Here is a 26294-nt window from a genome sequence, read left to right on the forward strand (position 1 = left end):
CTCACAGAGAACAGCTACCACAGTGCCCAATTCCTACACATTAGTGGCCTTTCCCATTTCCTAAGCACCAGCAGACCATCCTGTCATGCTTCTCTTACCACTCAGGTTTCCAATTGCTACCTAAATGGATCTCTTCAGGATGCCACTTTGTAGGCTAGACCTCACCAGTACAGGGTTTCTTGAGCAGCCCATATGTGTTGGTTTCTGGAGATGGTGTAAGCATCACAGTGACTGTAGGTCACTCAGGCTCCTGGGGCAGGGAAAAATATTGATCATGTAGGGAGCCATGTCTATGGAGTATTGGATGTATTAGGCACTATCAAGTTAAAAAGAGTACCTATTCAAACCAGGAAACAGTGTTATTGGTCTTAAAAAAAGGGAAAACATTGGTAGCTGCAAAGGTGGATATTCGATTACAGATTTTTCTTAAGCAGCACATCTATGCAGGGAATTGAATTTGTATTGAACTTGCTACTGCAAATGAATCACTAACGTTCTGCAAGCAGCTTAGATTAGGGACATTGTTGATCAGCTTTTACGTTGCTAACTGGATATGTATAATGAACACAACAGTATTTGTTTCAATATAATGGCTCAGCTATCAAAAAGCTATCAAAAGAACTTTGGAACTATTTTATAGTTGTGCGGATAGGATAATCCATCACAATCATCCGCAGGGATACAAGTACCATAGGATATAATGCACTTGTAATATGGTGCACCGGATAGCCGTCCAATATGAGACAGAGTATCCCATCCATCGAACTATAAATCAGGTGCTTTATACTTTTTATTAGAATCACTAAAAGAAAAATATGTATTTTCTCCAATTCAGGTCTTATTGAAAATCCTTCTGCAGGCAATATTTTGTGTCACACTATATTTGGGCCCCCTAGAAATCAAGAGAATTACCCTTCTGGGAGTGGAAATAGATTAACATGTTTTGAATTCAGGATATTTGTACAACAGAAAATATGGCTGGTGTAGACTAGAAATATATATTTTTTTATTGAAACATTCTATGTAATTAACTTTTTCGTAATGTTATGATGGATTGTAACAGACATGTTTGGATTTGTATTGCGTTTAACCCTTTTCTGTTATTTAAATATCTTTGAAGTTGCAGGTTCCCAAAGCTACGCTGAGGGCAAATATATTTTTGACAAGACCGGATACCTGCCCTAGTGCAATTTGATATTCTCATATTCCATCCACTGCCCACCAGAGCTAACTTTCTGAAAAGAGTAAGAGAAGTCAGATTGCAGCAACGGCAGCGTCCATTAATTTCCCTTAGTTCTCAGTAGACCCTAGGAAAGTGTGTGGGGGGGTGTTGGCAGGGGTGTGGACCCTGTGAGGCTGGAGTCTTAAAACAGCCAAATTGGATGTCTACTGACATCATCTAACAGCAGGTGAGAAAACCTGCCAGAAAGTTTTGCGCTCTAATGCTTCTTTCTGACCACCTACACTTTTAATTTCTGGGTCTCAACGGAAACAATGGTGGATCCAGAGCCCACCTTTTATCACTCACCTGGTACAAATAAGTTATTGTTTTTCCAAAGACGTACGCCAACACTGAGGTCCTGTCTTTGGAAAAAAAGTAATTGCTAACAGGTTTGTCATGCTGACATGGAGGCAGGTGCTGCTTGCTCCAGATACTCTTTGCGCAGCTGGTAAGGTGTAGGCTGTACCTCTGAGACGCGAGCCCTATAAATGACATTGTGAATTTATTTGTTTATGCTTTAATTGTTGTGATTAATGTACATACACAAATTCACTCTCTTGTTTTCTTGAGCAGGGTTTTCTGAACATCTCTAATTTGGAAGAAGGCATGGATAAAGAAGCTGCCATTAAAAATATAGGCAAACTTCCTACGGTAAGAAAAATTTAAAATTGATAACACAGGTGATCCATTCAACCACCGCAAATGTGTATTCTTTTGTTCCTTGTAATGCATGGTCAGAGTTTGGAAGCTGTAAACACCACCACCAACAATGTACAAATTGCTGACAAAGTTTTGTTTTAGAAAAAGCAGCCAAATACTGCCAACAAAGGAGAGATGTTCTGGTTTCTTATATTCTACAAAATCCCTCCACACTGTGGTTGTCTGACATGAGGAGTGTCTTTGTGTGTTTGTCTCTTGGATTACACTAGGTCAGCTAACCATGCTTTGATTGATGGGGAGCTGTGACAAACATCCCATCACATAACATATCTTCCAAAGTTTGAATGGGGAAAGTTTGCACTTTGCATCGCAATTTTGCATACCATTTAGTACAAATCAATACATCTTTCAATCTGGCATGTTGTTTATCTTGTTATAATACATGGGATTCAGTAATCCACGTATAAAAGGCAGTCTCTTTATAATCAGTGACTTGTGACGCCAGAACATAATAAGTAAGGTTCCCAATTTTACTGATTATTACAGATAAAAACAGGTAGAAAACCATATATTTTCCAGTCTGTACTTATTTTTAAATACTGATAAATACTGAAAATATGTATTCTTTTGGATGATATTAACTACTGTCAATCATTTGTGCTATACCAATAGCTGTACTGACTGACAGACAGAGAAGCTAAAAAATAAATAAAAGATTTTCTAATGAAACTGAAATAGCCGCAACAATGTAGCTATCTAACTGTTCTACAATGCAAATGGTTTCAAATTACTGTAAGGTACTATAAATTGGTAAAACCACGTGAACTTTCAATCACGAGTAAACATTTGTTGGTTAAATAAATGTGGAAATATACCCACTGTAGCATAATTTTTTGCACTGAGCCCAATATTAACATGGATAAATGCATATAAAATCGACAAAAAATAAATATGGATAAATACAGATAGAAATGTCAAAAAACGAAATACCATACAACGTGGAACTTTAATCATAAGTTATTTCAGTTGAGTTCTGACATCACAGCGCCTGCTGCCAGAGCCAGTAACCAAGGTGAAAGGTGGCTCAGGGAGCAGCTGTTTAAAGCAACAAAAACGAAATGTTGCTTTTCTCTCTTCTGCTCTATTTTAGTAATTTACAATTGAATACGTTGAAATTGGACTGCGCACATCAATAATATATTCTCTGTTGTAAATTTGTTGCATGCTTCTGGGATTTCACCCTCTGGTCAAAGGGTGTGTAGTACAACTTGAGCAAGCGCCACCTGTATAGGGGACATCCCCCTGAGCATAGCTGTAACTCACATGGATGTGGGTAAGAGATGTTGTAACTAATTCGTGGTCAAAACGATTTGCACAATGAAGTTGAAAACGTTGAGTTTTTAATGTGTATAGATCATGGTTGATATTCAAGTCTTCATATCAATCTTAGATTCAACTCCATATAAATGCATGCATCTTATTTAAATCCCAATGCATTTCGGGCTATCCAAGCCCTTCGTCAGGGGCCAAATATCTGTAAGTGAAGAGTAGGAATACAATGAGGAAACATACTGAACCAGGAGCAAATAGGAGAGTAACTAAATAGGAGTATGGAGAGCATGCAACTGGCAAGCTTGAAAACGAGAGTAAACCGAGCATGTGCGAACACTGCGCCGATAAACCGAATCCCCGTAATAGGGCGCTGTTGGACTTGCCCTTTTTGCAGGGTCATCCCTGAACTTTTTGCCTTCCTCCTGTATTTTTTCGGACCCGTTGTTGGCTGTTTTATGAGTCTGGGCACTTTACCACAGCTGATCAGTGCTAAAGTGCATATGCTCTCCCTATGGTAAATTGATGTATGGATGTGATTCCATGATTGGCTGGTTTGGTTTACTTGTCAGACCCTAGTACAGTGCACTGAGTGTGCCCATGGCTTGTAAACCACATGCTGCTGGTGGGCCTGCAGCACTGGCTGTGCCACCCACAGAAGCAGCCTGTAAAAGTGTGTCTCAGGTCTGCCATGCAGAGCCTGTGTGCAGTCTGGTACTGCCATGTTGACTGGGAAAGTGTACCCACTTGCCAGTCCCCAAACCTTCCCTTTCCTGCATATTAGTCGCTCCTATGGTAGGCCCAAGGGCAGGGTGCATTGTAGGTAACAAGTAGGACATGTCCTGATGTGTGTGGCATGTCCTAATAGTGAATTACAGCCATTTTCGTTTTTCACTATTGTTCCCCATAGGCCAGAATGGGCAGTTTGATTATAACATCTTATAATCCTAACTGACTCAGGGAACCAAGTAGAAATAGGCATGTCCTAATAGTGAATTACAGCCATTTTCGTTTTTCACTATTGCAAGGCTACCTGTTCCCCATAGGCCAGAATGGGCAGTTTGATAATAACATCTTATAATCCTAACTGACTCAGGGAACCAAGTAGAAATTTGAGTTTAGTATGCCTGAACTCAGAATAATAAAATACATCTTTTAGTGAAGGTGGGTTTAACATTCTGTGTTTGAAAATACAATTTTTAGAAAGTAGGTATTTTCTTGCCTAACTGTCCAAGCCTGCCTCTACTAGGTTGTGTATTCCTTGTCTGGAGTTTGAGTGATAGGGGCTGGGGGATTCCAGGAGACAGGGTGAGTCAGCACAGGACGGAAGAGAGCTATCTGCATGTATATGGGTGGGAGGAGTTGCACCTGGGACCTGCATAGGGCTGCGCCTGCCTTCCACAATGCTGGCTCCACCTCCTGTGGTGCGTCTGATGTCACTGGTCCACACTGTCAAAGGAAAGAAGGAGCCTTGTCAACAAAGTGCTCCAGGACTGCACAGAACTGGTTTGGACTGGGTACAGGACCCTCTGCCTTCAGAGGACAAAGGATTTGCTAGTATTAAATATTGGGACCCAGACCCAAGAACTTTAGATCACTTTTGGGAAACAAGAAGAACCTTTGCTGAGGAGAGGAACCAAAAAAACTGAGGAGGAGACTATCCCTAAGCTGAGTGCTGTTTGGGGGATTGGCCTGCAGTGGTTGTCTGACTGTCAAAGAAAGGAGAAAGGACTTTGTGCTACTTTCAAATCAACGTGTAAAGGATCTCCAAGGGCTTGAGATAGAGCTTAAGTCTCAGGGACAACAGACAACAGACTTCACCAACCAGCTCCCCTGCCTTCCCTTGCTGGGAATTGAAGGGCCTGCTGTTGAGCTGGGCCTTCTGAGAGACTGTGTGTCGCTGGGAGCTGGAAACACGACTCAAGGTGAAGAAGCTCGTCGCCGCCGTTGCCGTTGCATCACCGAAGAAGAGTGTCGCTGTCGCAGCTGATGCCGTCGCATCACCGGAGAAGGGTGCCGCCGCTGCTCCTGTTGCCATCGCATCACCCGAAGCACCTCGCATCACCAGAGAAGAGTGTCGCCATTGCAGCATATGCCATCGTATCACCGGAGAAGCGAGTCGCAGGGCCTGTCGCGGCTCAGAAGAATTGTTCAGTCGCTGCGCGGGCATCGGGCGTGCACGCAACGTTGTCACATCAAGAACAAGATGCAATTTTGTTCCATTGCACTGGATCTTCATCACATCACGGCGCTGCTGGTCGCATAGCACGCAACGTTGTCACATCAAGAACAAGATGCAATTTTGTTCCATTGCACTGGATCTTCATCACATCACGGCGCTGCTGGTCGCATAGCCACGGAAGCGCAGTAAGAAACCGACGCATCACCTCCCCACGCATACATTGTGGCGGGCGGTGCAACAGCAACGCCCGCCACAATGCTGTGGCTGCACTGTGTGCATTTGCAGGCACAACGTGGCAAGCACCGCGCAGTGCCCAACCCGTTGTGCACCCCCCAATAACCTGGGGACCCGCTACGGGCCCCCACATTCAGAAACCGCATGCCTTTCCCGCCATGGAAAGGCGGTTTTTTTCAGACACCGCCCCCATATACAGGCCCTTTTCCGCCCGGTTGACTGATCGACCTGCGGAAAACCGGCGGACGGTCTTCCTGTCCGCCGGGGTCCACCTGCCATACTAATGTGGCGGGGGAAAATGGAATGCGGGCAGAGGAGAATGTCGGGCCCTAGGTTCGGATCCAACTTTAACCCAAGCCTTCCTTAAGCGCCTTGCACATGTTGTGAGAGGTTAGTTTTCTTACTGGCCCGCCTGCGATCTTAAAATGGTGTCTAATGCCTCTTAGAGAAGCCGCTTGCAAAAATGTCATGCCTTAACTTGCTCTCTTGTGCTTTGTAGGGTTTGCCGCAAGAACACAACCTAATACTTTTGGATGAGTACATAGGAGATGCAACAGACCCTCAGCAGATTAGAAACGGCTTTACTGAAGCACTTGCAGATGCGGTATTTGTCGTCCCAGCTGTGAAAATTGCCAAACTCTACAGAGGTGAGTTGTAAGACCATTTGTAAACTCTACAACATTTTAAAAACTGCTTCTGAGGTTTGGGAGACTTTTAGCTCCTTTCTCACGTTAGTGATCGTCAGCTGTGATTTACACTCAGTCATGAACAACAGAAACAACTGGTCATTGCTCAATTTTGCTTTGGCTGTTTTCCCTCTGGCCCTGATCCAGCAATAAAATTGTTTTTTAAACAAATTTAATCAACAGCAATTTTCGTCTTTACTGTGCAGTGATGTCTAAATTGATGCCTAAATTCCAGTATTTTTTAGTATCAAAAAAGAAAACGCCATATGAATATTAAAATCCATATGACTACATCGGTATACAAATGTGAAAGCCTCCCATTAATAGACAAAGTACCGAAAGGACACCAAAATAATAATTAGCAACATGCCCCCAAGTAGAGGCTCCTAGAGGGAGTGCTACGGGGCGGTGAGGCAGGGTGGGGGAGGGGAGGGGCAGGGTGGGGGCAGTAAACCACGGAATACCGCCAAACTGAGGTAAGTACATAAATAAATAAACAAAACGAACTACATTGCACATGCTGCATTGCCATTTGGCGTTGCAGCGTGAGCAATGTAATTCATTTTGTTTATTTATTTATGTACTTACCTCCGTGCAGCGATATTCCGTCGATTACTACCACCCACCCTGCCCCTCCCCTGCCCCACCCCACCATCCCGCAGCACTCCCTCCAGGAGCCGCTGGCCTCTTACGCATTTGCTCTTTGCATAATATTAATAGACAATTCCTAACAATGCCCTTCTCAGGTACCCACTGGACTCCCGTAATGATAGGATCCCTAAAGGCGACAGAGACATCACCATGCTGCATTCATGTCAAGGCACCCACCTGATCCTTAACTGTTCAAATCATTGCTTACCCTGGGGGAGTGCCAGAGTGATCTGATCCAAAATGGCCGCACTGATGTGGCTCCTTGAACCAGGGGTTTTAATCTATCAACAGTAGTGTTACTAGAGAAGATCACTAAGCATGGAGTACCTGCAGTGACTACAGAATGCATACAGGAGTCACTAAGCATGGCGTACCTGCAGTGACTACAGAATGCATACAGGAGTGGCAGAGGCAAATTTAGTGAGCAGGGGGCAGCTGATGACATTGGGAAGCCATGTTGGATGGGATAGGATGGGCTGAGCTGGGCCCTGTCTAGGCGGTGCCAGGCATGTTTCTGGGCATGGTCAGTCTTCTGCTGGGGAGCTGCCGGCTGTCACTGCAGTGAACCGTTGAGTGGAGACCGTGTGTTGCTGCAATAGGGATCTGGAAGATTCAAGTCCCCATCAGGTAGACATCTGCATCCCCTGGTCATTGGAGGCCATGGGGGTCATAATGGGCATGGCCTGGGCATGGCCAAAGCATGTTGCTGAGTACAGGAGCACCTTTTTTGTTGGGGTGCCGTCTGCTGCCACCAACGTGCCGGAAAGCATGTGGCTGCTGTGCCAGCGCCCTGAGTGATCCTGGGGCTCATTGTGTAAACATGTGCTCTGCTTGTGTCCCGGAGGCTGCTGTTTGTCCGGGGAGCAGCGTGGTTGGATGGAGAGGTTCCGTATAGTAGTCAGGACTGAATGGGCCTCTTCGGTTACCCCTGGATGTCTGCACCACTGCCAGGTACTGAGAGGTGCGGTGACTGTATCCTGTAAGCGGCATTGACGTGTGGTCCTGGTAGAGGGTAGCTGTGCTGTGGGGTGAGTTACATTTTCCGTGCTGATCAGGGACCAGCGTTCCGAAGGCATCTGGTAAAATCTCTACTGTGATTGTACCTTGGCAGCCTTGCGTGGACCACCACAGTAGAGTTGTGGATAACTGGTCAGTTGCTTCACATTGGCAATGATGCACACTCTACCAGCAAAAGTCATGGCTATGGGTGGACTGTGTGTGTGAGAATTGTGTGGCCATGTGTAGACATACTTTACCTCTTGTATGGAACTGGAGTGGCCCGCTGGGCATGCTGGCTGTAGTTTGAGGGCAGTGATACAAAATCTTTGCCTCAGTGACCAAGGGGCTTTGAGAAGTGCTCACTAGCTACTCAAGAGATCCACTGCACCATAGTATTAATTAAAGTAGCTCCATACCTTGGCACCCCCACCGTTACAAAAGCCCAACCACACTTGGGTGCTCTTAACAGCTGCAAGAGTTGAGCATGCAGCTTTTGCCCATACATTATACCTAACTTGGGAGATTTGTCTGTTAGTGAGCATATCATACTGTTGCTGAGTGACCTAAGCCATGCTTAATTGTGGGTTTACAAGGTGGGTGATCCTCACCACAAGTCAGGTCTACTTTTGAGTTGCCCTCTGACAGAAACTGTAGGGTAAGCTGCGATAATACAAGCAATTCCACTCTATATTTTGTAAAAGTGGCCAAACGTAACCAACGGCAACAAGACAACTTTTGCCACCAATCACCTAAACTAGAGAACAAGTTACTTTCCTTTGCTAATGCCTTATCTGGTAGAGACTATATCTAACCGCAGATTCCTTAAATTTCGATTTACCAGGCATCAGACTGGTTCTGGAAGATTTTTCACCGGTAAGTGGTGTCAATCGGCTCCTCATCCATCATTGGCATAGTCCACGCCAGAGTGATGTTGTGCTACCTATATTGGCGCCCCCGGGCACGCTGACATTAGTTACCTTTTCACACCTTTCCACGCCAGAAGTGTGGAGCCATGAAGTACATTGACAATGGTGTGCCCAAACTAGGGCCCTGGAAAGGATCAGCCCTGACCCTAGAATTCTGTTTGCAGAGCGGGGTGGGTCTTTAAGGAATATGCAGCTAGATATAGTCTCTATCAGATAAGGCGTTACCGAAGGTAAGTAACTTGTGCACCTGATAGAGACTACTAGCCGCAGATTCCTTACTTTTGAATACATACCCAAGCAACACCAACCCCGGACGAGGGTCTGCAGACAAATTTACATTAGGAAGTCCTGCAGGACCAAATGGGTGAAATGCTCATCCCTGCAGACTTGAAAGTCTAGGCAATAATGTTTAGTAAACGCGTGTAGGGAAGCCCACATTGCTGCCTGACAGAAATCCAGAACCAGAAATCTGCTTGCTAATGCATTGATCGCAGCTTTAGCTCTGGTGGAATGAACTTGTAAGCCTTTGAGAGACTGCTTCTTTGCCAAGACACAGCAGATATTGATGCAGAGTATGACCCATTGAGAAATGGTGCACTTCTGCACTGCCCGACCCACGAAGAGTTAGTCATTCTCCTGGCACTCTTGTGCGCAGTCAAGGTAAAACAACAACCCTCTTTTTGGTTCCAGACTGTTGAATACCTCCACTTCTTTGGAAGTATGTAGACAAACATAGAAGGTGGGCAAGGTGACAGATTAGCTCATATGAAATGGTGTGATCACTTTTGGCAATAAAGAGACCCTAGTTCAAATTAGTTTTCAGGGGGAATCGAGAAAAAAGGAGGCTCAGATGACAAAACCTGCAGTTTGCTCACCCTCCGGGGACATGTATTTGCCACAAGAAAGGCTCATTTAATCGTTAGCAAACAGAGGTGACAATTGTGAAGAGGCTTGAAAGGAGCACACATCAAGAATTTGAGGACCAAATTAAGGACCCATTGTGGCATAATAAAAGGTGTAGGGGGAACATATGTTCAAATATCTGTTTACAGTAGTGGATTTAAATAAAGAGGGTTGGTCAGGCAGCTGCAAGAAGGCAGACCAAGCAGAAAGATAACCCTTCAGAGTGAATAAAGCAGAGCCCTGTTGGGCAAGGGTAAGAATAAAAAGCAAAATATCATAAAGGGAGTCAGAAAGTGGGTCAATGGACTTATCTGTACAATATGATACAAATCTCTTTCAACAGAAAGCGTATGCTGTCTTGGTGAAGGGACGCCTGACTGCCAGAATAACATTGCAAACTTTGGGAGGAAGGTCGAAAGCTATGAAGTGCCACCACTCAATCTCCACGAAAGAAGGCAGAGACTTTTCAGGTTCTGGTGAAATAACCCTACCCTACTGCTGCAACAGAAGATTCTGTCACAGGGGCATCCTGATCAGAGGATCAGTGGCTATGCTCAGTAGCTCAGGAAACCAGAGGCTCAGTGCCCAGTCCAGAGACACAAGAATGACCTGGGCCCGGTCATTCCTGATCTTGAGAACTCTTGGAAGGAGTGATATGGGCAGAAAGGCGTATAGGAGGCCTAAGCTCCACTCAAGATTAAAGGTGCCTTTTTTATGCTGGTTTACACATTTAATAAATGTAGTACCAAAATCATTAACAGGTTAATTTTGCATGACCCAGATTTGTTTTTGCATTTCCCTACCACTTCTTTTTATTTGTTTAGAGAGCGGGCATCCAGTCTACATGTACGAGTTTCAACACCGCACAAGTGTTCATGACGACAACAGACCAAAGTTTGTGAAAGCAGATCATGGAGACGAAATTGGATTCATCTTTGGTGGGCCCTTCTTAATGAGCGAAGTAAAAATGATTAGTAAGTAGTTATTGAGCAGATTATCGACTTCTATTCAATGTGCTGCAAATATACACAAAAAATAAAAATATGATATTAATTAGGAATAACAAATGCAGATTAAGATATTCAGTAGGGTAGTCAAACAGTTTCGATTCCATGCTTTTTGCCTACCTCAGCAGGAGTCTGCAAAAAAACAATTAAGAAACCTATACACAAGGAGTTTTGTCACTGCATGTAGGTGCTATTGTAAGTTTTTCCTTTTCTGGCTCTACAGATTGACCTGGCTAGGGAAAAGAAGTGACTCCCTTTCTCCCTGCCTGCCTGTCATTTGACCTGGAAGCTCAATGACAGATGGGCCATGAAGTAAAGCTTTTCAACACAGGCAGAGCCATTTGAGGCTCCGCCATTGGAACCTATGTGAGTCACATGCATCTGAATGGGGGAACCATGAGGTTGGCACACAGGGCATTGCCCATTTTTACTGGATGCCCATTTCTCCCACCCTGGGGCTAAAGTCTATATTTTCAAATTGGGGATATCAGTGTTGAACTCACTACTTACTGTCTGTCTCCAAAATAATGAACTCTAGAAGGATTGAGCTTTAGAACATTCTCGTCCATACAAATAGCATATTAGTTTTGAAACAGACACAGACATTCTGACACAAGACCCGAAATAATGGGTCCCATTCCCTGGCAGGTATCTATAATGATGAATCAGTCAGTGTTAGAAATGAGGGGCTCTAGTTGGCAGGTACCTTTGTCCAAATAGGGACCCTTGCTTCTAGTAGGGTAAGGGGGATAAGCATTTTAGATAACCCCTGCTCACCCCCTGGACAGCTTGTCACGACCAGACAGACATATCCCAAAGGCAATGCGTAAAGTATTTGTACTCAAAACACACAGTATTACAGTGATAACAAACACAAATGCACACCACACCAGTTAAGGGAAACTAAAGTATCTTTATCTAAACTCAACAAGACAAAAACAACAAAAATTCAACATATAGGTAATAAGATATGATTTTGGGACAGATATTGCAAAAATAAAGCTTGTAGAAAACAAATAGCTCCACCTGGGGCTATTACAACATCATAACAGCAATAAATCTAAAGTACGGCACTGACCACGATGAGCCCGGCGTCGGGCATGGGGTCACATTGACCCCGAAACAAACAGTACCTTGGAAATGAAGTCTTTGACAATGCAGGGTGTTGTGGAGGTGAGGCAGCAGTGCTGAGGTCGTGGTCGGCTCCCTGGCTGACACGGGGGAGGCGAGGCATCCTGTCTGCGAGGAGGCGACAGGTTGTGTCCAAGATAGGGGAAGGCATTTGCGTCGGCGGTAAGGCTTTGGTTCAAGTGACAATGTAAAGTTGGTGAGTTCATGGAGTCATCCTCCGTGGTCATCGGTGCTGTGATAAGAGGATGCAGGCGCTGACGATGACGGAGTCGATGCGAGCGCTGGCATCGGGCACGGCAGATAACTGCAGGTATTGGCAGGCATTGGAGGGCATCAGAGCTGCGGTGCAGGCCGGCGGTGTGGTGCATTGTTAACTTCACAAGCTGTTCCCCGGGCCTCGGTGCAAGTCGCAGCGTCACAGCGGCATTGCTGACAGCTTCGGAGACAGGTTTTCTAGCTACTCTTCGGAGACAGGTTTTCTACTTCTAGCTGCTCCAAACAGCAGGAACAACCTCCAGAGGCCCAAAACTGGAATAGCCGCACCTGGCAGGTCAGAACTCTCAGCAAGAGAGTTCAAGGGATCTGGAGGTGAAGTATTTGTGTCCCTGAGACTTCAGAACAGGAGGCCAGCACACACAGGCCCCTGGAGATCTTCTTTAAGCAGGTACAAAGCAACGTTCTAGTCTGTGTCCTCTCTGTGGCAGAATCAGCAACTGCAGGCCAACCCCACCGAGCACACACCAAAGGGGCTGTACTCCTCCTCACAGCTCTTCAACTGTCCTCCTTGCCAAAGGTTACTCTTGAGTCCAAAAGTAATCTAAAGATCTAAGGTTTTAGGTCTAATACTTATACCCAAAACGTCTTTGTTATCTTTGTGCAAGGGTCTCTGAGCCCAATCCAAACCAGTTCTGTCCTCACTGGTGCAGTATGACCACAGGGAGTGTAGACAGCATTGTGCAAGGGAGACAGGCCCTATTCAGGTGCAAGGAAATCTCCTCCAACTATTCTAAATGCAGCCAAGCTCCATTCAGCTCTGCTCTGAGTCATCCAGGAAAGGCCAGGCACACCTCAACCCACCTATGGCGGTCTATAGTGAATGCACATCCCCAGCCCCTACCACTCCAAAACCAGACAGTCAATACAAAAACAGGCAGAGGCACACAGAATGGTTAAACAAGAAAATGCCTACTTTCTAAGAGTAGTATTTTCAAACACACAATTTAAAAACCATCTTTGCTAAAATATGTGTGTTAGAAACGGGTTTTCCGGGTAGGCTAGGGCGTGCGCCAGAGCCAGGCAGGAATCCCCGTTCTAGCCAGGGCGAAGGAGCTACACCCTGAGGATAAGCCCTGTTCACCCCTTTGGTAGCTTGGCATGAGCAGTCAGGCTTATCCCAGAGGAAATGTGTAACGCGTTTGCACAACATACACACACACAGCGGCGACACGCTAGGCACACTACAAAAGAGACTCCACACAAGGTTATATAAGAATAGCCTTTGTATTATAAAAAGACATTAGAATTCAATCACATACATATACACTGTGCCAACTGGCACCAGGTAGCAATTTACAGGGGAATATGTACTAGGCAGCGCCAATCGGGTCGCTGCCAGAACCATCACAAGCACATAGAATACATTTAAAATAACCAGTAATAACAGCCAGTGGCTACTGGTAAATGGATGAACCTAGCACTATTTCACGATAGGCATAAATCACATTTAGATCAGGCATGAACCTAAAACCCCATAACCTGATAATAGGTATGCACATTAGCATTAGGCATAATCATAACGTCTCATAGGGCATAAACAGTGAATGCAAGACCATCAGTAATAAATGTACCTACTGGCAGGCTCATAAACGTAGCATCACCACATTAGCATAAACACTTTATGCAAAAGATAAACATATAATGCATACTAAATAGGCATAGAAATACATTATGCCGCAATCATGGGGAGTAAATCACATTTGGCAAGCATCATAGTATGACATTAGGTATAACCACAATCAGTAGTGCATGGAGGCTCACTACCTATAGGGTGCACTAGTAGATGATCACCATAAGGCAGAGGCACCACCTGGCATTCCAAAGAACCATGCCCCCCTCATTGCAGATTAACCTCTGGTGCCCCTGTGCCTGGGGAGCCCCTGCTCTGGAACCCTCAAGGAAAGGATAAGTTCCTCCCACGTTGCAGCTGCCCGTAATAGCGGAACAGCTGAAGAAGAGTCAGGCCCACAAAAGTAAATGCATCTCTGGCGCCATTGTCTGCACTGGGGCCCCACTCCGGGGCTCTGAATTAAACGAATACCCAACGTTGCAGCTGCCCACTCCCGTGGTGCAGCTGTGACCAATGTGAGCCCCCCTCTGGGACTTAAAAGCATGTGGTGCTAACAGTGTGTAGTTGGAGACCCAATCTGGGTCCCTGAAAAGAAGATGGTGCCCACAAGAAGAGAAAAACGTTGCAGCGGCTCGCAACTGCGGCGCCGCTGTGCAGCCCAAACAACACTGGCACTAAGGTGTGAGCCCCACTCCGGGGCTACTAAAGCAAGAAAAAGTGCCTCAAACTTTGCGGCGGCCCACAACTGCGGCGCCACTGTGTATTCGAGAGGACCCTGTCACCGCCCATGCTGGAGACCCCCTCGGAGACTCTAAATAAAGAAATAGACCTTGCCAATAGCATTGCAGCTGCCTGCAACTGCGGCGCCGCTGAATAGTCCACCAGGTCAGAGCACTCTCTGTGCTCTATGGGCAGCCCCCACTCCAGGCTCCTTCATCCAAGTACTGATCCCAATCGGTGCAGCTGCCCGCAACTGCAGCACCGCTGTGCAGTCGGAGCCCCACACGGCAAAGGGATAAAGGGCAGCTGCCCACTGCCACAATGGCAGCTGCCCGGCCAATAAAGGGAATGTCGGCACGGCCCCTCCCTGGGCCCCGTGGGCCTCAGGCACCGACAATGTGCCTTGGCCGGCCCCCCGACTGTCTGAACACGCAGCCCCACTCACCATGAATCCCTACGCGGGGCTCTCCCTCCAACGGCTCCTCAGGTCTCCAGGCTCCTCAATGTTGGGTAGGCTCCCGCCTGCAGGTCGGCTTCTCTGAACTTTTTCCTGACTTCACCCAGGCCCCCTCCTGGGACCCAGGACTTTGAAGGGGAGCCCGCGAGGCTCCGGGCGGCTTCCCGCAAGTCAGGGGGAGGAGGAAATGGAGCCCAAGATGCTCCGACTCGGCAGGCCCTGCCCACAGTGAGATGCTGGTGCCTGTCCTCCGTTTTCTTTTCTTCCTTGCTCCTCTCTCCGGCTACGAAGTGCATGGTGGGCTCCCGTTCCTTTGTTTTAAATATCACCAACGTGTGTGGGCTCCTGCTAGTTTAAAAAAAGAAAATAGCATCCACATGCTGGTGGGCATCCATGACAGGCTGCAAATATGCGGGATACGCTCCTGCTGTATTTTTAAATGGGCAGCTCTCACTGGCAGCACGCGGGGTGGACTCCTGCGATTAGGCAAGCAGGCAGGGGGAATCTCACACCCCGGGATTCCCCCGTAGCGCTGTGGCAGTACAGTGCTGCAGAATCCATGTGCCTTCTCCTTAGGGAATTGATATATAGTGCTCACGAGGCACTAGGGAGGCAAGTAGGGTTGGGCCAAGGTCAGCAGACTACAGGGCAGCTCTTCCCCAACAGAGTAGCAATCCCTTGGGACAGTCAAACTCGGTGCAGATGGCAATCCTGAAGTTCAGCAGCCCTGGTTCCAGGGCAGCTCCTTCCCAGTCCAGTAGACGATGGAGGGGTAAAGTTGGGTACCGGGGCCAGCACGCAGGGTCCTACGGCGGTTCCACCTAGCAGAGTGTCCCCTCCAAGTCAGCACAAGTACAACAACTCACATGGGGTCACAGTCCCTGTATTTATTCCATGTAGGAGTTATCTCATAAGGGGGGAGTTCCCAATGTTAGCCTATTGAGGGCAGAGAGCACATGAACTTTACACTGAACTACAGCGCTAAAGTGCCCAGAGTACTAAAACCACCAACACCATGTCAGCAAAAAGGCTAGGAGGAAGGAAAAAAAGTTTCGGGACAACCCTGCAAAAAGGGCCAAGTCCAAAAATGTGTTAATAAATTCTGAGTTCAGCGAGCCTAAACTTTATTTCTCTATCTTGCCCCAATGGGAAGTTATACTTGTAAGATGTTACAAAGTATTTTCCATTCTATCCCATGAGGCAGATTGCCTTTCAATAGTGGCTGTATTTCACTATCAGGATATGTCACAGACACCAGGACATGTCCTACCTTTCACATACAGTGCACCCTGACCATGGGGATACATTGGGCCTACCATTTGGGTGACTTTAATGTAAGAAAAGGGAAGGTGGGTGCACTTGCCTAGTCGACATGGCTGTTTACAAACGATGCACAGACACTGCAGTGGCAGGTCTGAGGTACATATTCAGGGCTACTCGCGTGGGTGGCACAATCAGAGCTGCAGACCTACCAGTAGCATTTGATGTACAGGTCCTTGCACACTCAGTGCACTTTACTAGGGGTTTACCAGTAAATCAAATATGCCATTCAGGGAGAACCAATTGTAAACACCATTTACATCGGGAGCACTTGCACTTTGCCACTGATCAACAGTGGCAAAGTGCCCAAAGCATCTAAACCAGCAAAAACAAAATCCAGCACAGCATCCAAAATACAGGAGGTATAGACAAAAATTCAGGGAAAACCACGCCAAAGATGCTAAGTCTAAGAGTCAGTTACTGTCAATTTTAGCCTGAGTTCTGCATCAGAAGCTAACAACGTTTTTCAAACTGTTTTCTCTTAAATGCATGTGTTTAAAAAGGAATGTTGTCTATGTGTCATGCACAATATGGTAGCCAGTGTAACAGCACTGCTGTACTAACGCCTGTAGCTGGATCTGTTGTTTGCTACCATCAGCTGATTTTAGGAAATGTCAACAAGGATCGGACTAGATTGAAGTGGAAAGACCATGTACACTTACTTTAAGAGGTTTACAATAGCTACTTGAGCCAAAGTTTTGGTCACTTGATTCTCAAGGACCTTTGCCCCTGTATGCTTTTTACATAATGAGGAGTGTTTTAAATTTTATTCTATATGCTACCTAAGCTTCCAGGAAAACACATTGCCTGGGAACCTGGGTTGACCTGGAGCCTTAACATCAAACAATATTCTTTGTAGGGCCTAGGAGGACATGAATAGGTGGGTTAATTTGCCCCTAACCTCTTGGGCAGAGAAGCACCATTTAGGATGATAATCGTCCCACTGTGGTAAATAAATAAATAATACCTCTCTTTTTGAATGCATAAATGAATAACAGATAGCTCAATAAAATAAGAGTCAAGATTCGAGGTAGTAGGAGTTTGCAGGTTTATTACAGCATAAAGGACAGGAACAGGACAACCTGCACAGGAATAGGATGGCAGCGCTGCCTGGGGCAGAATCGGGGTCGGCGCAACATTAAATAACAAGACATGATCATATATACTAAAACAGTTGCATTACAATACATATGATAGGCGGAGCAGTGGGTGTGGTCAATAGCAGTCGCGAAAGATAAGGGTGAAAGTAGGTGTAACAGAGGCGTATACATAGACATGTGATGCAAACGTAACAGAATATGTCATGAATGGGGCGGAGACATGGAGGGGGCTACCTAAGGAGCCGGGACCTCTGACCTAATGGTGCGCACAAACTGGCGATGACGTGTTACTAGGAGAAGCTGGGGGCTTCGAACTCTGTGCTAGGAGCAGAGACTGAAGTCTGGAGAGTCAGGGCGACATGTACCTAAGCAGTATCTAGTATCTGATGTTTAGAGAACATGTTGATATGAACTAAGAGTCAGGAGGGGAGAGGCTAACGGACTCTAAGACTGGAGCATGCATTATTCTATATGTAGTGCGTGATGAAGAATATTAAATGACCATTAAAATGCAGTATTTCTCTAACGTGGAGACGTAAAGGCTAGACAATGACGGAAACTATTGATGCGATTCAGTAGCTTTAGGAATGCAGAGAAGGAGGACTGAACTGATAACTGGAATCATAACATACTCTTGGCAGACTCAGAGGCAGAGCCAGGGTGAGCCGGGCACTGCGAGGCAGGAAGTAAGTGAAGGGTCGAGGATACAGGTGGGGGCTGTATCGCTCCTCAGCGAGGCTTCAGGAGACAGGAGACAGGAGCTGAATCTGGTGTCCAGGCCCTTCTGAGGCCTAGAAACGGGGACTTTACAATGGAATAACGTGCACACTGAGAAACGTGGCAACGTAACTTCACATGGGCCTGATATTCGTAGTATTCACGAGAACTGGAAACTGGCATACTAGAGGTGGACACAACTGTAATTGCGTCTTTAATCGAACATAGGGAATACATATGCATATTAATCATGCACAGATAACATATGATGGATGACGCGTAGGGACACAGAACATGACAAAATTTACTTTTCCACATTCCCTCCTTGTCACTACGTTTCCATCAGGAAACATCAATATTCATGATACCATCTATCATTTCATACAGTATCATTTGCTCGTCTCGAATTATCCTGGAACGGGATTTAGAACGGGGCTTGGGACTAGGAATACAAGAGGTAGCACAAATGCCGCAAATCGCAGGGCCACATTGTATACAGAGGCAGCAGCTGAATATGATCGCTACTGCAATACCTAGAAAGGACAAGACTTTCCATCCCCAGGCGGAAATTATATTCCAGAACCAACCGGACCACGTCCAGGTGCCTGGATCTTGGTGTAACAGATGGGCAATTTTATGGAGTCTGGTTATAGCTGAATAAACAGACGGCGCGTTATTTGGAATGAAAATGCAGCAACTAGATCCGATGACTCTACAGGCCCCGCCCCTATCGGCCAATATGACGTCAAGGACGAGACGATTCTGTAAAACGACAAATCTCATAGCAGATTGCTCTTCGGTTAAGTTACCTAGAGCAGAGGCAGTCTCATTGACTACAGCTTCAAGGGTTCTGGTTAACCTACGGATTAGCTTACTATTCTGGATAGGTCCTATAAAGAAGAAGAAACCTCTATTGAAATCTGTATACTGTTCTAGAGCAGTTTCAGTATAATCGACAATGGGGGACTCCCTTCTATGTCTAAGGTGTACTAGATGTGTATTTCTATGATAATCAGATGGGGCTAGGAAAACTGGTGGCAGTAAGAAGGCAATGTAACAGGTTCCCTCCCAATCGAGGGGCAGACGAACATATGCAGTTTGACCACAAATAAAATAAGAATGGCGTGAAGCTTTGAAAATAGATTTCCCACTGTCACTATATTTGACAATAGTAGTACAATCGCTATGTCCTACATGTACGGAACCATTATTTCGGACACATAATTCGCCTTTGACTGGTAGTACTGAAATAGCAGGTAAGTCTGGAGTGGAATCAGACTGAACATTTAGGACCATAAAATTCGAAGAATAATTACCTAAATTGTAAACTTCGTTTTCTAGATCTAACCCTGTTCTGTGGGGAAGACCTTGCTTGTCTGGAAAACATGTACTGTTAAGAAAAGACATATCTGTTGAGGATGACGTTAACGTGGACCATGCTCCACACGAACCATTATGTGAAAATGGATAAGGAAAGAGTGGCAGAACTCCCTTCGGTGTCTGGAAAGGGGGGAGTCGACCACACACCCAACAATTAGTGGCATTGCTGGTCTGGTGTGAATAATGTAACATGCGGATGAAAGAGTTATTACGCATAGCGAGGCGGTAAGAGAGTTCATGAGGAGGTAGATCACTAAACGTGTGCTCTACTGTAGCATTGGAAGACTTATTTACATGAGAAACTGGAAAATACAGGTAAAATGCATAACTGGTGCAGGAAATCATAATACTGAGAAATAATATGAAACATAGAAAAACGATACATCGAATTGAGTTTTGACTAACTCTCTCACTATGGGGGTCTATTTTATACATGTCAGAAACAGTCTAACCGTTTCACCTAGGGGAGGACTTAGACAATCAAACTGGCTGACTTATTTTACTAGACCTTAACTTGAGTTTATATTCCTGTTGCGGAGTTTTCTCTAACAGGGAAGGGTTCGTAGCAATGTCTTTTGCGGGACAGTCCTTAAGAATAGTACTTTGGCAGTCCTTTGAATCCTGGGAAATGTTCTTTGAGACTGGCTTCAATCCATAAAACTTCTTTATATGCGAAAGATGCACCCAGCCTTTGCGTCCCTCCAACTTCACGGCTGTACGGGTGGCGAGGAGGACCTGTCGGGGCTCCTTCCAGCGAGGCTCCAGTGGACTTGAGCGGTCGAAATTACGCACTAGGACCATGGATCCTGGAACGATTTCATGCGGTGCCACCTCAGTATTGTCTGGAAATGCGGCGGCAACCTGTGAACGACAAGAGTTGAGGGCAGACATCAAGGAAGCTAGGTAATCTGTCAGCATATTACTTGAAACATCGGTAATACTTCGGGGTCTAGGTGTACCCCACATATTTGGGGGGCGGCCGAATACGACCTCATACGGGGACAGACCTGATCTGGAATGTGCGACCATGCGCATGTAGAACAGAGCAACTGGCAGAGCTACTAGCCAGTCTACACCTTTCTCTTGACAAACTTTTGCGATACGGATTTTCAAAGTCTGGTTATGTCTCTCTACGAGACCGGCTGCTTCAGGATGGCGTACACAATGGAACTTCCACTGGTACCCTAACAAAAGGGACACATGTTTCATGAGTTCAGATGAGAATGGCTGGCCGTTGTCAGAATATACGACTCTAGGGAGTCCATAACGGGGGAAGAATTCACGAACCAACTGCTTGGCAGTGGTCGCGGCTGTGTAATCTGGGACTGGATATGCTTCTGTCCACCTGGACAAAGCGCATACAACTACAAGGACATACTTGAAACCTCGACATCGCTCCATCTGAATGTAATCCATCTGGAGGACTTCAAAAGGGTGGTCAGGGGGCTGGAATCCACCTTGTTCCACCGGGACACTTTTACCTGGATTAAACTGGCAACATATCATACAGGTACGGACTTTCTGCTTGGCTGCAGCTCGTAAATGCTTGTTGAACCAAATGTTCTGGATACTATCTAACATAGCTTTTTCTCCTAAATGTGCTGGACTATGTGCGGTATTAATAATGACTTGAACCATAGAGTCGGGGAGAAACCATGTGGCTCTACCCTTTGTTACCCATCCCTGACCTGTCTGGACCCCTCCTTGTTCAGACCATTTCTTGATTTCATCGGGAGTAGCATGTAACTGGATATCTATGACATCTTGAGTAGGGTCTTTAACTGTCATACATGTAGTCGGATCTGGAGTGTGTGTCGGTGTCTTATTTACTGGAATGTCTGGTGTCTGAGCTGTAAGCTTGGCTGTGCGATCTGCTAGATCATTACCCTGGGAAATAATGTCAGTAACTTTCGTATGTGCTTTGCATTTCATGATAGCAATGGATGTAGGTAAATGTATGGCATCTAACAGAGCCTGAATAAGGAGACCATGCTGAATCTTGGTTCCATGAGAAGTAATGAAACCTCTCTCTTGCCAGAGCACTCCGAAGTCGTGTACAACTCCAAATGCGTAACGTGAATCGGTGTAAACATTAACTTTCAAGTTCTTGGCGTGTATGCAGGCTTGTGTCAGAGCAACTAGCTCCGCTGCTTGAGCAGACAGGGTGTCAATGCGGTGTGTTTCAATAACTTCAGTGTCAGTAGTCACTGCATACGCGGCGACTAGTTCTCCTGTACTTGTTCTCATACATGAACCATCCACATAAAGTGTCAGGTCTGGATCTGGAAATGGAATATCTGTCAAATCTTGTCTTGGCTTTGTCATGATGTTAACTATTTCCACACAGTCGTGTGTGGCAGAATTCGAAGTAACTGATGGTAATAGTGTAGCAGGATTTAAAACGTTGCAGCGTCTGATTTCTATGTGTGGCTGGAACAGTGTCAATTCATAACCTGTTAAACGTGCAATTGTCAAGTGCTGAGTTTGTGTTCGGTTTAAAAGAACTTCCACGGAGTGTGGAACCTGTACTGTCAGGGAATGTCCTAAGACTATGGAATCACTTTGTCTGATAGCTAGTGCTGTGGCTGCAACTGACTTGAGGCACGCAGGCAGAGCCTGGGCTACAGGATCTAATGTGCTCGAAAAATAAGCACAGGGCTTGTATTGTCCTGCTTGATCTTGTGTGAGGACAGATAATGCTGTACCTTCGCGTTCAGTGACGAAAAGTGTAAAAGACTTACTGTAGTTCGGTGTAGCTAGAACTGGAGCTTGACATAGGGCTTTCTTTAACTCATTGAAACTAAGTGTATGTTCAGATGTCCAAGGGAGGACAGTCGATACGGCTGCCTCCTGTGTCGTTAACTGTATCAGCGGTTTAGCTAGAAATGCATACTGAGGAATCCATTGTCTGCAATAAGAAGTAAGGCCGATAAAAGCACGTACCTCCTTCTGGGTCTTGGGCTGAGGAAGACTCGCTATTAACTGAATACGGTCTGGTGTCAACTGCCTACCCCTCTTGGACAGTAAGTGTCCTAAGTAGACCACTTGCTGGACACAGAATTGAAGCTTCGAAGGGGACACCTTGTGCCCCATCTCGGCTAGGAAATACAAGACCGTAAGGGATGCTCGCTCGCAAGCACATTCAGAACGGGCTGTGATCAGTAGATCATCGACATACTGGAGCAGGGCAGTGTCAGTTGGCATGTGAATGTTGTCTAGTTGTCTCTTGAGTGCTTGACTGTAAATACTAGGACTTTCTGTGAAACCTTGAGGAGCTCGTGTGAACATATAGCTCCTTCCATTTAAACAAAATCCGAAAAGGAACTGGCTGTCTGGATGAATGGGAACACTGAAAAATGCGTTCTTGAGGTCTATGACTGTAAAAAATGAGGCTTCGGAATCAATGGCTGTCAACAGGGAAGAGATATCTGGGACAACTGGATACTGCGGAATAATACATTTATTAAGTTCTCGGAGATCAATCACTAATCGATATACTGGAGGTGCATTCGGATCAGTACGTTTCATGACTGGAATGATCGGAGAATTGCATACATTGGAGTCAGTTTCTACAACTACTCCTTGAGCCTTGAGCTCGTCAATAATTTTGGATAAGGCTGCTACAGCCTCAGGTGGCAATCTGTACTGTCTGATTCGTGGTAACACTACACCTGGCTTGAGAGTCACACGATGGGGTGTGATTTGCATAAAGCCGACATCAGTTGGACCTTGCGCCCATAGATGTTGCGGAACATTAGACAATCTTGGATCAAAATCTCGTAATACATAGTGACCCTTGAAGTCACGTAGGAACAATCGTATTCCCTCTGGGGAACAGCATATAACTGCACCTAATTCTTTCAGTGTTTTAATGCCTAACAGATTTTCTGGACATGACTTAGTAAGTAACAGATCAGTAGTGCGGGACAATGGACCTACTTCTAGAGTAACTGGCTTTGATATCTCATTTACGATAGGTTTTCCTGAAAATCCAAGGGAAACATTTCTAGAGCCTGAGAGCGGAGCCCCTGGAACTTCGGCGTGACTGATGGTGGTCCTACTTGCCCCTGTATCAATCAAAAACTTTCTGTCTTTCCCTAATACTTGACTGTGAACATAGGGACCTTCTTGATCTACAGGTATCTCGATGAGAGGCAAGCCTACCTCCCTCTCTAGGCTGTTTCATGAATATGGCTGATACTCTGGATATTCAGACTGTGCATACTGGTACATCTGCTGTGTAACATGCTGCGTTGCAGCGATAGGCTGCGGTGCTGTAACTGTCTGTGGTGCATTCTGTGGCTGAGGAGTCTGTGAAACTTGTTCTTGTCTCGGCGGACGTGGTCTTTCTTTAGTCTTACCGGTAGCTATGTTGTGTTTCAGAACTGCACACTCGTTTATAAAATGACCTGGCTGTTTACAATAATTGCAGTTTCCTTTAACGGGAGCTGCAGGATGACTGGCTTGATTCGGACCCCTCTTCTGACTGTCTTGAGGAACGGATTGTGCAACTAGTACTTTCATTTTCGTGTCTTTCATACGTTTCCTTTCGTGTTCTTGTTCTTCTCTGATTCTATTCTGGTGATATTGAAGCATCTGTAACATTTGGGACGGGGTATTAGCTTGCCAGGTACTTTCGACTTTCAAAACTCGGTTTTTAATTTGCGGACTTGAATTCTCGACTAATTTGGTAACAAAAAGATGAGGGTATGACTCACTACTTGTCTTGAGGCCACTGTTTATGGTAAAACATTTCTCAAATCTGGAATAATAATCACTAATATCTTCGTCTTGTTTCTGTTTACAGGCTGAGATTGCATCCCAGTCTTCTTTTCTAGTTGTCAATAATCTGGGTAAAACTTGTATTAACAATTCTGGTAATTCTTTACATTTATCTCCAAGACCGGTACCTGGTACTCGTGCCTTGTCTTCAGCTTCTAGAACTGCCCAATCGATCTTTTTCTCTCCCACCTCCCATTCTTTTTCCTTGAGTTTCTCATATACCCCTGCGGGCAACAAGACTTTTAACATTTTAATAATATCTGGATACGTGTATTCTCCCATACGGAGCATGTCTTTTAATTCTCGGTGGAACCCTGCTGGATCTTTATCATGACAGGGAATTAATTTTTTCATCTCTAAGAGTTCCATCTTTGTGATCGGGGTGTAAACAAACACTCGTTGCATTTCACCACCGTCTGTCTTAACTGGATGCACTTCTCGTAACGGATTCTGTCTGTCTATGTAAAAGGGTTTACTTTCTGGGGGTGAGACATGAACAAAATGCGGGTTCAAAAACGTTCTGTATTTGTGGCGCTGTTCTAGAATGACACTAATTAAATCGGTACCTAAACCTTTCCATTTATACTGGAGTAACTCATTCAGGACATCGTGTAACGGACCTGGATCAGAATGTTGACCCTCATACAATGTAATGAGGTGCTGGATCATATACATACCCGCCAGTCGTTGCTCGGCTGGGGGCATTTTCAGAAACATTTGTGCCACTATTTCGTCTGGAAAAGTGGTAGAATCAGTAATCCATCGGACTGCTGATCGGACCAGTTCTTGTTCATGCATAGTACTTAACTCACTATAACCGATTCGTGATTTCAGAATGTGATCGGTAGCTTGAAATACTTGTTCTAGAGAACCTTGTTCTGGTGCTGGATGGTGAAAAATTGACTTGTGTTCTGGGCGCAAATGGTGATCTGGAAATCTAGATTTTCCTACATACGCTATTCTGTCAGGATTCTCGTCCTCTACCTCTTCAGTATCAGAGTTACTTTCTTTCTCGCTTACTTGTGCTGCTTTACGTTGTTCGTGTATCCTTATTATTTCTTTACGAATCTTCTTATACATACTCTCTATACTACTGATGGTTCTGTGCTTACCCTCGGCTATATTATCACTCCACTTTGTCAGGGTTCTCATTTCGGCTTGATCTTTGGTCGGATAATCTTGTTCTCGTATTAGACAATTAATCAGAAACTTTAATAGCATGAGCTGGACTTCAGCTTTTCTTTGGCACATGACATCACTAATACTTTCTGGATCATTCCCGGTACGGATGAAACGATATATTCTGTCTAGATCTTCTTTCATATCTGGTAGGGTGACTAGATACTCGGTCACCTTTCTTACGCGTAATGAATATAAAACCATACTATCCTCGCCTGGGACTGGATCATAGCCACATTCATTAAGGGCTTTTCTTATTTCTGCAACAGACTGATGCCTGGGCGTACGCTGTGATGCTTGTGCATGTAATTCGGCTAACGTTAAACGCTTGTGTGGCGGCGGGGTTTGAGGAGTACCTCCCCCTGCGGCCCCTAAACTAGAGTCGTCTACTGATGCTCTTCGTCCTGGCAGAGTGGGAAATGGAAATGCAGGCTGGACTTGTATGGCGGGCTGGACCGGGGGTACCGTAACAGGTACTCCGGTGTCTGGAGGAGCGGGAAGTGCCTGATTTACAGGGACTGGCGGAGCAGGAACAGGATTTGCATATTCTGGGACTGTGTCGTCCAAATAGGACGAAATGAAAATATCAGCTGCGGTCGGTTTGTGACGTAGCTTGGTCGGAACTAATGGTGGCGGGAAATTACTGGATGCCTCCGGGGTCGCTTTTGGCAAGCCCTCGGCAAGAAGAGGATACATACCCTTAATAAGAGCATGCCTCTGTCTGTCTGACTGTTCGGTTTTGACTCGTTCACCAATCTCGATTAGTTCCCTTTCCTGGGCTCGTTCCAAGGATTCTCTACTTAATTCTGACTTTCTGATTTCTTTTTCGGTTCTTCTATGAGATTCTTTGCGCCATAACTCGA

At 45.5% G+C, this 26294-nt stretch overlaps 1 protein-coding gene across 1 annotated transcript in view; it reads left to right on the top strand.

Moving 5' to 3' along the window:
- LOC144799804 (cocaine esterase-like) overlaps positions 1-26294 on the top strand; it is a 557476-nt gene that overhangs the window by 517942 nt on the left and 13240 nt on the right. The window contains exons 10-12 of the mRNA XM_078671375.1: positions 1796-1873; positions 6127-6274; positions 10617-10766. Of these exons, the coding sequence (XP_078527501.1) occupies positions 1796-1873; positions 6127-6274; positions 10617-10766 (376 nt within the window). The remainder of the gene's footprint in view (positions 1-1795; positions 1874-6126; positions 6275-10616; positions 10767-26294) is intronic.

The sequence above is a fragment of the Lissotriton helveticus genome, chromosome 12, assembly GCF_964261635.1.
Source record: "Lissotriton helveticus chromosome 12, aLisHel1.1, whole genome shotgun sequence".
In the NCBI taxonomy this organism is placed as follows: Eukaryota; Metazoa; Chordata; class Amphibia; order Caudata; family Salamandridae; genus Lissotriton; species Lissotriton helveticus.